Source organism: Pleurodeles waltl, chromosome 11 (genome assembly GCF_031143425.1).
Source record: "Pleurodeles waltl isolate 20211129_DDA chromosome 11, aPleWal1.hap1.20221129, whole genome shotgun sequence".
Taxonomy (NCBI): Eukaryota; Metazoa; Chordata; class Amphibia; order Caudata; family Salamandridae; genus Pleurodeles; species Pleurodeles waltl.
The window spans coordinates 825,709,557-825,722,742 of NC_090450.1; the positions used below are offsets into that span (position 1 = coordinate 825,709,557).

Consider the following 13,186-nt stretch of genomic DNA (forward strand, 5'->3'; position numbering starts at 1 on the left):
TCTCCCACTCACTGTCTGCAATTCTGGCAATGTAATTGATTTAAATCCTACATGTACTTATTGCTTGGTGTTTCAAAATCCACCTGAGAAGTAAGCCTTTTACCCTCTTGCAATCCACCTACTTTTGCCAGTTACCTCATATGCCTTGGTTGTTGCAGTAGCTTGTATCAAAGTTTTCTGCTTTTGAGTTGCTATAGAGGGTGCGATGGATGATTTTGCAACTTTTGCACCTGCCATTAAATAGAACTTTGATCATCCAGATCGTCCAAATATTTGTTGAAGGCTCAAATTGGTCTACTTGAAGCAAAGTAATTCTTGTTCCCTGAGATTACCGTATCCAGCGTGCAGACATTGTATATAACCGTGGTGGAGGCCTCACCTTCATTCATAAGTCCTCGTGGTCTTGCACATTAGGCTTCCAAGTGGCTTTCATCTACATTAAATTCCCGATATGCCACTTCCCACTCTCTGCAGCTCAGCCTGGCACCTTACACCTCATCTGCAGGCCTCTCCAACAGAACAATGACTTGACAGATTAATTCTTGGATCTCCTCACTACCTCGTCCATCTAATACAGGCCCCCATCTCCTCAGTGACTTCAAACTCCTAGATAACTCAAGAATCAAATAAGAGACACCTACCTCAACCTCATTGGCCCACTCACAAAGTGAAGCATATTCTCAACATCTTCTCGACATCATCAACCATGTAGCGTAAACTTTACTGCCCTGGGACTTAATCGACTACCTAGCTGTCCCCCATCACCCTGCTCAGTGTCAAACCAATATACCAAGGCCAACGCAATAAACAATAATAAACCTTCACAACCTTCAAAGACTGCTCCATTGACAACTTAAAGCTCAAACTCCTCGATAGTGCTGCCGCTTCTACATGCAATGCTAACATCCTTCTAAAACAACTTCAATGCATTTCTTAAACAAGCATTGGCAATGGCAATAGGTCTGGCTTTAACGGAATCTAGTTATCTCAGACACTTTAATAGCATTCCAATGTCAACTGTGTGCCCCGAAAGGTTCAAGCATATGCAGCTAGATAAATAAACAAAATGATGACAACTGTGATCTGTGAGCAAGCACTTTTTTGGTGGAAGTGCACAACTTCGGCCCAATCAAAACATGTACTCCTAGCTCCCAACATATGCATGAAGACAAAGCCCCTCTCTAGTAATGCTGACCTAATAGTCTGACAACAGCTGTGCGGTTAAACCAGACCATATAAAACACGTGTACACCAATGCTGCAACAAAAAACACGCAAATGCAAGTCAAACTCTTCAGCAACGCAATGCACCAAGCTAAAAGACCTCAAGCACTGAGATTTCTAATACTTGAGTGAATCTCAACAAAGCCCTGTGTCTGCTCTGCATCACATTGATTTTTGATACACAGAGCTGCAAAGAACAAGCCGTCATGGTAGACCTGGAAAGTTGGTAGGGGTGGGGAAGAATGTTGAAAAGAGGACAGAAATCTACTGCTTCATCTGCAAAGAAAAGTGAGAATTATTTTCAGAAATCTAAGACGACGACATTTATCACTCTCCTTGATTTAAATGGTTATTCCTTGTTGCAAGGTCAATAAAAAAATTAAAAAATAACATTTATCTAACATTATGTCGTCTGGCCAAGCTCTGTCGCCATATTCCCTTAATGTCTATTTTTTCAAAATATTCTAATATTCCACCAATTAAACTTTCCTTGGCATGTCCATTGCAACACCAGCGGAGCAATTCTTTTAGGACTGTTTTTACCACATCTTGTGGCTTCTACTTTGGATTTACATCACATTTGCAAGGGTACCATACCCCTCAGCAACTGATCAAACATGTGTATCAGGGGAGCTGACTGCAATCTATTTAATTTTCTCAGAATTATGATATTCATACCACATAGCTCCCCTATCGTATTTCCTACTTACTTTTACTTTGTCTAAGTTCAACCGAGAGGATTTATATCCCCCAGAACCATTCCATTCACACTTTGTAAATTCAGATATGGGGCTCAAATCAATGTTTTCCATTACAGGTAGTCCAAAATAACCTCCAGCCTATCACTGACATATTTACAGTGCTCAGACATTTCCTGTTTCCAAACCTGACATTTTATTTGGTTTTTCTTAAATATTTGTTTTGTAAAAACGTTTGATTTACCACTGATGAAAGGTTGGTGTTCTTGATCTGGGAAACCATTCATTTGTTCAGCACTGCTCTTTGATTAAACCCATTAACCCACTAAACACCATGTTTATCAGTGAGCTCAAACTTTATTAGTCATTCCTCTGTAGTGGATACTATTTTGAGCATCATCACACCATGGTTTTACATTGCAATCTGTTGAGTGTTGTAGGAAGGTGACTCTATTTAGTGTACAAAAATGATATTCAAAGTGCAAAACGTCCAAGCAACCCCACCTTGGTTTATAGAGCTAAATATTAGACTACCTAATTCTATAATTTTTATGGTAGCTTGGTCGAGCAGTTAGGCCATTCTAGAAGAAGTGCTAAGCATTTGCTGTGCACAGTATCAATAAATGTGGACACACACTCAAAATAATAACTCACGACTAATTTACAAAAATACTTCAGATTTCTAGAACATTTTTAAGACCAAGATCATCAAAATTGGGAAGTACTTTTTGAACTACGGTGTTTTAAATTTGAATAATTATGCACCATAGGAATCAATAGAACACTTTAAAAATGCATACAAAATCAGGCAATGCATTTATCAATGTCTCCTTTTGTTTATAGGTCGAAGTCATCAAGATGTTCTATGGATCACCTGGGAATATTCTGTCAGTTCCCGGTTTCAGCAGGAGCAGCTGCTGAAAAGTCCTAGGAGCTGGTGCAGGACCACTGTGGGAGACCACTTGGAAAAGCAATGCACAGGCGGACGGACTTCAAGGTGAGTCCGGTGGGTCCTTTTAGAGTGTAGAGGTCGCAAGGGGAGCGGGACTCTTAGAGCACATTTTTTTTTTTTGGTGCTGGGCCCAAGGAGGCTGGGTGCAGAGCAGATAGGTGAGCCAAGTGCTGTACGCAAACCTGCCCTTGGAAGCAAGAGGCAGGTCACTTTTAGGGTGGACAGCAGGTCAGCAGGGCTTCTCTGGGGGGTGCTTGCTCCTAGTCCTTTGGGAGTCCAGAGTGGACTTTTCTTTGGGGTGTTCAATGTTGAGGGTCCAGTTTACCCTAGGCTATTTCACTGTTCAGCCACTGGAGGTCGCAGTGCCACCAAACTTGGCACAATTGCAGTGTTTGTCCTCCGAGTCCATCGGGTTGATTTTGGTCTGGCGGCTTTGTATGGTTCCTTGGTCGGCGGCCGGTCAGTGAACTGGACTTCACTAGTCTTTCGCTTTTTGGTTGCAGGGAGCGATGCCTTCACTTTGGAGGGAGATATTCGGCAATCTTCGCAAGGGTGGATGTCCTCTGCGGTTTTGTAGAGTCTGTCCAATGTCCATAAAATCCCTCAGCAGCAACTGTCCAATCCTGGTTGCAGCAGGCAGGATTTGGCGCCATTTTCTTTGTGCAGCAGGAATGCAGTTCTTGTACCTTGGGTCTACTTTGTTGCTGGCCTTCTTGTGTCCTTGGAGTCTGATCTGCAGGTCTAAGGGTACCCACTAAATACTGCATTTAGGAGAATCCCTAGTAGTGACCAATGGGCCATCTACTTTAGGGTGGCTACGCCCACTACATGACCACTTCCAGTGGGCAGCGGTCACTTCCCTATCCCCGATAGGCAGGGCAGTGAACATTCCTGGGGGAGGAAGCGTAACCCCGCTACCCAGAAATGACTTTGTTTTCTGAACCCAGAGAGCAAGGTGTCTCACCCCAGGGTTCCAGAATCCTGCCTGGTGGTGGCAAGCTGGTTGTGACTGGCCAGAAACCATGCCAGGGTTAGTTAGCTTTTGCAGGGGGCACCTCTAAGGTAGCTAATGGGTACATACTGGTACCAGTTAGGATTTATTGTTCTGAGTTGTTTGATACCAAACAACCCAGGGTTCAGACTGGCCATCATGTAGCTGGGAAATGCGTACTGACAAGTGTCCCGCACATGCAATTAAAATGGATGCTCGGTACACTTACTATATCCCAGGTTTGGCAAGGACACAATATGGGCATATTGCCCATGCAACTATGCCCACATGTGCAGTATAGTGCACACTACTTAGGGCTGAAAGGCCTGTCAGAAGGGTGGCATACCTATATTGGACGTAGTGTGTAGTAGACATGTCACACAGGCTGTGTAGTACGTTGAGGTTGCATTTTGGGATTCCACCATGACACTCAGCCTGCAATGGCAGTGCTGAGTGCAATTGGATGTATGGTCCCTGAGGGTGGCACAATCTGTGCTGCTGCTCTCAGGGGCCTACCCTTAGTACCTCAGGCCCTGGGTACCTAAGAACCATTTACCAGGGACTTATAGTGGCAGCTAAAGGTACCCCAGGGTTCGTCCCTAAGCCCGACCCTCTTCAACGTATACATGGCCCAGCTCGCTAATATCGCCCGATCCCACAACCTGAAAATCATCTCATACACCGACGACACCCAGCTGATCCTCTCCCTCACCAAGGACTCCGCCGAGAACTACCTCCACAAAGAAATGAAGGCCATCTCCGAATGGATGAAGAGCAGCTGCCTCAAACTCAATTCCGACAAGACGGAAGTCCTCATCCTATGCCCCCCTCCACCTCCGCATGGGATGACTTCTGGTGGCCTACCACTCTCGGAACCAGTCTGACTCCCACCGACCACGCACGCAACCTAGGATTTATCTTGGACCCCTTACTATCCATGACACAGCAAGTCAACGCCATCTCCTCCTCCTGCTGCTTCAACACCCTCCGCATGCTTCGAAAGATCTACAAACCCACCAAAACCAGAAGAATTTACCCAAGCCCTCGTAAGCAGCAAGCTGGACTACGGCAATGCCCTCTATGCAGGAACCACGGCCAAACTCCAGAAGAGGCTGCAACGCATCCAGAACGCCTCTGCACGTCTCATCCTGGACATCCCCCGCCACTGCCACATCACAGACCACTTAAAAAACCTGCACTGGCTCCCAGTCAACAAGAGAATCACCTTCAAACTCCTCACCCACGCTACAAAGCACTGCACAACACCGGACCAGAATTCCTCAACAGATGACTCTCCTTCTACACCCCGACCTCGCATCTTCGCTCCGCCGACCTCACCCTCGCAACCGTCCCACGCATCTGCAGAACTACAACCGGTGGTAGATCATTCTTGCAGCTCGCCGCCAAAACGTGGAACACTCTTCCCACCCACCCGTGCCAGACCAAAGACCTCCTTACCTTCAGGAAACTTCTCAAGACCTGGCTGTTCGAGCAGTAGCAGCACCTCCCCCTCCCTTCTACCCCCTCACCCCCCTTCTCAGCACCTTGAGACCCTCACGGGTGAGTAGTGGGCTTTACAAATTCCTGATTGATTGAAAGGTGTTGCCAATTGTGCTAATGCATCACAACAGTTTTTGGGAAAGTGATTTGACCTAGTGAAACTCGTTAGCAGGGGACCTCGGCAACAACAACGTTGACACTACATCCAATACCAGGCACAAAGTGGGGGGCTAACCATGTCAAAAGAGTCCCTTTCTCGCAAGTGCTGCTGTAGGAGTCCAGGATTTCACTGCTCTCAGATGGGACTGTCACTTGGTTAATCTAATTCTTTTTTTTTTTTTTTATAATTTGAGGATTTATACAGCAGCATATGTGACGTGTCCACATCAGAAACTATGCTTGTACACGGAGGTACTGAGTTCCTATGGACAGGGCAGACTTGTTTCCCTGTTTAACCCCATCGCTGCCAGGCCTTTTCCCCCTCAGGTGCCAGGCCTTTTTTGGCTATTTGGGGCAGTTTGCACTTCGGCCCTCATAACTTTTTGTCCACATAAGCTGTCCACACCTAATTTGCACCCTTTTTTTCCCAACATCATCGGGATCCTAGAGGTACCCAGAGTTTGTGGGTTCTCCTGGAGGAGACCAAGATATTAGCCAAAATACAGCGAACATTTCGTTTAAAAAAAATAATAATAATAATAATGGGGAAAAAAGGCTGCAATGGAAAGCTTGTGTTTTTTCCTCTGCAAATCAACAAAGTGTTTGCGGTGCTAAAATCACCATCTTTTCCCAGCTTTCAGGAACAGGCAGACTTGAATTAGAAAACCAATTTTTCAACACAATTTTGGCACCTTACTGGGACATACCACCATTTTTACTATTTTTTGTGCTTTTATCCTCCTTTCAGTTAGTGCCAGAAATGGATGTGAAACAAATGCTGGATCCCGGACAGCTAAACATTTCTGAAAAGTAAACATTCTAAATTCCACAAGGGGTCATTTGTGTAGATCCTTCAAGGTTTTCCTACAGAAAGTAACAGCTCAAATAAAAATATTGAAATTAAGGTGAAAAAAAAAGAGCCATTTTTCTCCACGTTTTTTTCTATAACTTTATCCAGCTGTGGCAGTTTTTTAAAGCAATATACCGTAACATCTGCTGGTCTCTTCTGGTTGCGGGGATATATAGGGCTTGTAGGTTCATCAAGAACCCTAGGTACCCAGAGCCAATAAAGGAGCTGCACCTTGCAATGGGTTTTCATTGTATACCGGGTATACAGCAATTCATTTGGCGAAATATAAAGAGTGAAAAATAGGTATCAAGGAAACCTTTGTTTTTCCAAAATGGGCACAAGATGAGGTGTTGAGAAGCAGTGGTTATTTGCACATCTCTGAATTCCAGGGTACCCATACTCCTGCATGTGAATTACAGGGCATTTCTCAAATCGTCATCCTTTTTACACACGGTCTACATTTAGCAGGAAAAAAATTAGAGAATACCCGCAACAGGAAACGCAATTGGATACATCACATTTTTACATTGAAATCTGACGTGTTTTTTTGGAAAGTGCCTAGCTGTGGATTTTGGCCTCTAGCTCAGCCGGCACCTAGGGAAACCTAGCAAACCTATACATTTTTGAAAACTAGACACCCAGTGGAATTCAGAATGGGGCTCTCACCAGGTTCTGTTACCCAGGATCGTTTGCAAACCTAATAATTTGGCAAATGAAACACTTTTTCCTCACATTTCGGTGATAGAAAGTTCTGGAATCTGAGATGAGCCACAAATTTGCTTCCACCCAGCATTCCCTGAAGTGTCCCAATAAAAATGGTAACTTACTTGGGTGGGTAAGTCTAGTGCCCGCACCAGGAAATGCCCCAAAACATAACATGGACACAACAAAATTATCAAATACAAAACTACCTGTTTTTGCAGGAGGGGCACCTGCGATTTTGGTCCTGGGCTCAGCAACCATCTATGGAAACATACCAAACCCGGACATTTCTGAAACCTAGACACCTGAGGGAGTCCAGAGAGGTGTGACTTGCATGGATCCCACAGTGTTTTCTTACCCAGAATCCTCAGCAAACCTCAAATGTAGCTAAAAAAAAATAAAAAAAATAAAAATAAAAATAATCAAATTATTCCCACATTTCAGAGTGGGATCACTGACCCGGCACAATTTCCTACCACTCAACATTCACCTCAGTCTCCCGATCAAAATGATACCTCACTTGTGTAGGTGGGCCAAGTGCCTGTGACACTTTTTAGACTGACAAGTGGGGCTGAATTTTTATCTGTATAGATGTGACAATGCAAGGTGGTAGGAATTTTGTGGATTTCTGCAGATTACAGAAGGTTCCATCACAAAAATATGTGGAAAAGGTGTGATTTCAAGCAAAGTTGGAGGTTTGCAGGGCATTGTGGGTAAGAAAATGGTGCAGGATGCATTTAAAGCACACCACCCTGGACTCACCCAGATGTCTAGTTTTCAGATGAGACCTAAGTCTCGTAGATTTTTCTACATGGCAGCGTCCCAAAGTCCAAAAAGTGCCGCCCTCACCATTCCAAGTGGGATGCTTGTGAGAGTTAGACAAGCTCTCATAGCCCAAATGTAAAACAAAACCCAAAATAATCAAATGTTTTCTTACTTGCCGTTGAGATAGGATATTTTAGTGTGCAAGGGGAGAGCAGAAAGACTGTTACCCCCCTTTAGTTGGGTTGGGGGCATAACCATGCCCATACTGGTTGGTAGCCACCACCCCACTATTTTTTTAATTCCCTGGCATATAGCAGGCTTTCTGCCCATCCCCGGGGAGTGGATTGGGGGTAATTGCCTCATCTGCCCAACGGTGGGCAGAACTTTGTCCCCATTTATTTGGGGTGGGGGTATGTCCATCCCCCCACCCTATTTTTTGAAGAAAAAAAAACAGAAAAAAAACTTCCCTGTTCTCTGGTGGGCTTTGATGGTCCTAACAAAAATAGGCCGATCTGCTCACAAGGGGGGCAGAAGTGGCCAACAGTAATGTGTCCCCATGGGGAGCGACCCTTGCCCAAGGGGCTGCCCACCAAACAAACAAACAGAAAAAAAACCTCCCCCCAGATGTCTAAGTGTTTTCTGCCCCCTCCACCCCCACCCCACAAGGGCCGACCTGCCTAATAGAAATAGGCTGATCTGCCCCCAAGAGGTGCAGAAATGGCCTAAAATAAATTTGCCCCCCAGGGGAGCGACCCTTGCTTAAGGGGTCGCACCCCATCTGTAGGAAAAAAGAAAAGAAAATCCCTGGTGCTTAGTGGTTTCGGCCGAATTAAAATAGGCCAGCCTAAAAAAGAATCTGCCGCCCAGGGGAGCGACCCTTGCCTAAGGGGTCGTTCCCACTTGTTTAAAAAAAAAAAAATCCCTAGTGCCTGGTGTCTAGTGGGCATTTCTGCAGCCTGATCGCTTCACGATCGGGCTGCAGAAGTGCTCAGAGAGACATAAAAGGCAAGGAAAAGCCTTTCCTTTCATGTCTCTGTGCCGCCTCCAGCCTCAGGATCGGAAGAGAAATGGAACCATTTCTCTTCCGATTGCGCTGCAGGCCTCTGATGAGGTCAGCGTGCAATCGTGCACTTACGTCATCAGATGTCAATGGGCGGGCAGAAGGGGGGTGAGGGGGCAAGGGTGTAAGGAGAAGCGATTCCACTTCCATCCCTACCCATGGGAGGGGGGGTAGAAGGCTCATGCGGGGAGCGCAAGCGCTCCCCCATGAGCAAATCCCCGGACGTAACGGTTACATCCTTGGTGCCTCAGCCAACGACAGAACCGTTACGTCCTTGCAGGGAAGGGGCTAAATAGTGGGCTACTCATCATACATTTGGATCTCGAGTGGTCGTAAGAACTGTGCAACAGGAGAACAGTTAGTGAAGGGAAATAAGTCACACTACATGGCATGATTCAAGGACAATTTAGAATCCAGTCAACTGAAAATGGATTCCATACAAAATTTTAACTACTTACACCAAGCAAAATCTGAAAATTTGCCTCTCGAGCTTGCTTTTTGTCATCAAAGGGAAGGTGGTCTGTTTGGCCCAAGAATGACAGGGTTTGAGTGCAAGTGAGCTGTGGCTATTAATTCCAAGAGGGCTGCCCGAAAGTATTATGCTGGGTGAGCACTGAAGGACAGTTTGCATGTTGACCGATCTGAGGTACTAGGATGGTACTTGGGGGTTTGTTTTGTCTAAATTGTCGAAGCAAAAGCAGGGCTGGTTAGAAAGACCAATTTCCAAGGGTGAAATTATGGAGGTAATTGAGGCACTGAAAAAGGACTCCTATTGAAAGCAATAAAATAGTGTCAGATGATCTTGCCCATCTGTAGAGATCTCTTCCATATTATGATCTAATTTCTCAATTACCACCTACCTCACAATTCGCCTTATGCAAAGATTTGATCATATTTTAAGTACATATGAGGGCTCTGTGAAGCAGGTTTATCATAACAATTCCTTGGAAATGCATACAGCAATATTGCAAGAGCTCATGATCCAAACAAAATCTCAACTCAATTCATGCATTATCCCTGAGATACATATTTAATGATGAAGGTAAACCCAGTTACCAGACTGGTAAAACAGTATCCAGCCTCTCCAGCCATTAGTCGCTTTTGATAGCAGAACCGTGTGATGTACTGAAGATTAGAATGGAGGCGTGGGGGGTTGGCTCTCAGAACAGCGTAGATGAGGCAAGAGAGGAAATCATCTGCAGTGGCAGGTTCATGGTTGGAAGACTGGATTGCTCTGAAGATGGAGTTGCTGGCCCTTGAGACACAGGACAATTTATCCTGAGGAGCCCTTTTCGAATCAATTTCAATCATTGCTGTAAATGAAAACAAAAACCTGTGAAAATGTTGCTCAGAGTACACTGCACTGTTAACAGCGGAGTAACCTTTATAGCATAGTTCCTACACTAGTTGCTGCTAGATATCCTTCCTTGAGAACAAATGCTAAAGTTTGTTTTAACCAGTTATTTCATTGTTGCCCACCATACATATTATATTAGTATAGATTTATTGTAGACACAAGTTTCACATTTGTTAACAAGACTTATTTATGCAGCATATTGATACTGCTATGGACACGAGAGTGAGTGGGTTTTCCAACTGATATAGACACAGTATATATTGGTACACAAGACATTTATAAACCAGCAGTGGCAAAGCCAATAGGTCTGGCTATGTCTGTCAGCCTATTGGCTTTGTCCACGGTTATTTATTTTGTCCTGCTGTTTGTAAAACTTAATTATTGGTGAAGCAGCCGGGCCCATGTCAATTTAAAAAAAAAAAAAAAAAAAAAAAAAAAAGACTGAAAGCAAAAATATTTTTGACTTAGAAAACAGACACTTCCAGTAGTCTACAGAACTGAAAGGAGCTACTTTGCATGCAGCTGTGCTTCTTGTGAAAGAGCAGAAAGTCATCTCTCACAGCGAAATTAGCCAATGGATGAAGTGGACTGACCCATATAGAATGCTGTAGTGGGTGGAAGAAACAGTTGAAGGACAGAAGAAAAAACTAATGGATGAAGAGCACTGGCTGAAAGAGCCTCTAAGTATGATATATAAAATTTTAGTAATATCAAAATGTCTTGACTAGGTCCTAAAAATGAGTTGAAGAATGAAAGCAGGGAATTAGATTCCTTTTCTATCTGTGGCACGGTGAGATACTTTCCTAGAAAGACCTTTTGGCACACAAGTAGGATTCCAAAAATTAAATGTAAGCTATCTTCTCCCTAAAACAAAAAAAATGATTTTGTGTCTAATCACAGTCAAACACACGACAGACTCCTCTGAATTAGGCTGCAGAATTACCATACTCTATCTAGACTGGGACTGCCTTGAGAGGATCATAAATGTGACTTTTTTAATAACATGTATTAAACTACTTTACAAATATAATGATTCTGTCCTACATTCAAGGAGTTAAGACGTGCAAGATTATAAAATATCAGACATGAGGGCAGAATCTGCTGTCTGGTTGGATGCCATTACTGTTGGAGAAGTGATTCTTGTCACCTAATGTATGCTCTTTTTTCTGTGGGTCAACAAGTTGGGAGTTAAACATTAAGAGATTAAGAAGATGAATTGTTTTCTTGACATTATTTTAAGAGAATAATAATGCACTGTACTTATCTTGCGTATGTGCTGAATCGGAACAGTGTTTATAACCGGCTTGAAAGACATGGAAATACGCATTCTTAAGGGTAAAAGCAAAAAAAAAACTGTCTCTTTTCTTGAAGGAGGGAAAATTATTACTCTTTGAGAGCTATTAGGTTTTTGAAATCTTGCAACCCTACAATGCCATTGGTTTACCCACTTATTTCCACATTCAGCAAATAATGGAAGATACATGTTTAACATGCTATTGTGGCAACAGTCGAGGAAGAAGGTTCAATGCATCATGTACCTGCAGCCACCTCCCTAAACGTACTAAATCGTAGAACCATGCTAGTGACTCCACCCCCTGCACCACGGGGTCCTTTCTTAGGATCTGATCATGGTATCAGAGAAGATGCAAAGTGAGAAAGTCCCAAATGCAGGAGCTTTGATGGTGCAGAAACCAGCCTCAAAACCATTGGGTCTTAAAACTAAGTAGTATGAGACCGTGATGTGGCCAGCATTAGATGTTTGGTCGGGAAATGTGCGATGAATGCACTAAAAAGTCAGTTCAGCAGTGTTAGACCTGACAGCCTTGGGGTGGTCATCCCCTAACTTTTTGGCTGCCTCCCTCCATTTTTCAGACCCTGTTTCTGCTGGTTTTAGGACTCTGTGCACTTTACCACTGCTGACCAGTGCTAAAGTGCATGTGCTTTCTCCCCTAAACATTGTGTAGTAGTTTGTAAAGTAGGCATGTTCTTAACAGTTCATCGTGAATGTTATATTTATCCACGTTTGTTTTATTTCCTCGTGTGTGCGTCTGTGCACGAGAGCATTCCTTTGTATTCTATTTGGAATGCATTGTTTGATTTACGAGTCAGTTGCTTCTCTATGCTTGCTCCTGTCAGCCAGCCTCTCCGCTGCTGGGAACTTTACTAAGAATAAACAAAACATTTTTCCATCTTGCTTTTGGAATTCCATTACAACATTTTGGCAACGAGCGTTCCTAGCAGTGCCAGTCACATCGGAGGAAAATTACGAGTTGGTTGAATTAGCTACTCACTTTTTATTTACTACAACTACGGGACTTTGGCTTCTCTTCAACTGTCAGTCGGTAGGAAATGGATGTTTGTTATCTTCAGCTACCTCCCTGATTTATTGACTTGCTCAGCGTGGGTCAGCAATTAAGGCTGTTCTCAGCTTGTAGCTTTCCTTCTAAGCTACGGGTTTACATTTCAAATTCGGAGCCCTGGCAGCACTTATTTAACAGCCAGTCTTCCGGCTGGAACGTAACTTACGTGACCCCATTTTGTTTTCTTTACATTGTATTCTTCAAATTAGTCACACATAACGAGACTTGAGTTTTGTTTTGCTCAAGATGTCAGAAACCTAATTTCATTATTAAACTATCAAAAAGTGAGTACCAGCTCCTATTTTTATTTTGTTTCTGATTTGATTATATAAATATATATATATACATATATATATTTATATACATTTATTTGTATTTAATAATGCAACAGTGTTGTAATCCACCTCCACCACTACAACAAAATCCAGGGGATGTACCCATGAAGTGGAGCAAATGGCATGGTTTAATTAATTATTTAATACTTTTATGATTGCCATTGATGGAAATTCGTTTTCTGCGACTAGGAAAAAAGGGCTACTATTAAACGTTATTGGCACAGAAGCTCAAGA

General features: G+C 43.5%; 1 protein-coding gene across 1 annotated transcript in view; it reads right to left on the reverse strand.

Moving 5' to 3' along the window:
- The window catches only part of LOC138266187 (rab5 GDP/GTP exchange factor-like), a 108,595-nt gene that overhangs the window by 13,467 nt on the left and 81,942 nt on the right, over positions 1-13,186 (reverse strand). The window contains exon 8 of the mRNA XM_069214666.1: positions 9,957-10,213. Within this exon, the coding sequence (XP_069070767.1) occupies positions 9,957-10,213 (257 nt within the window). The remainder of the gene's footprint in view (positions 1-9,956; positions 10,214-13,186) is intronic.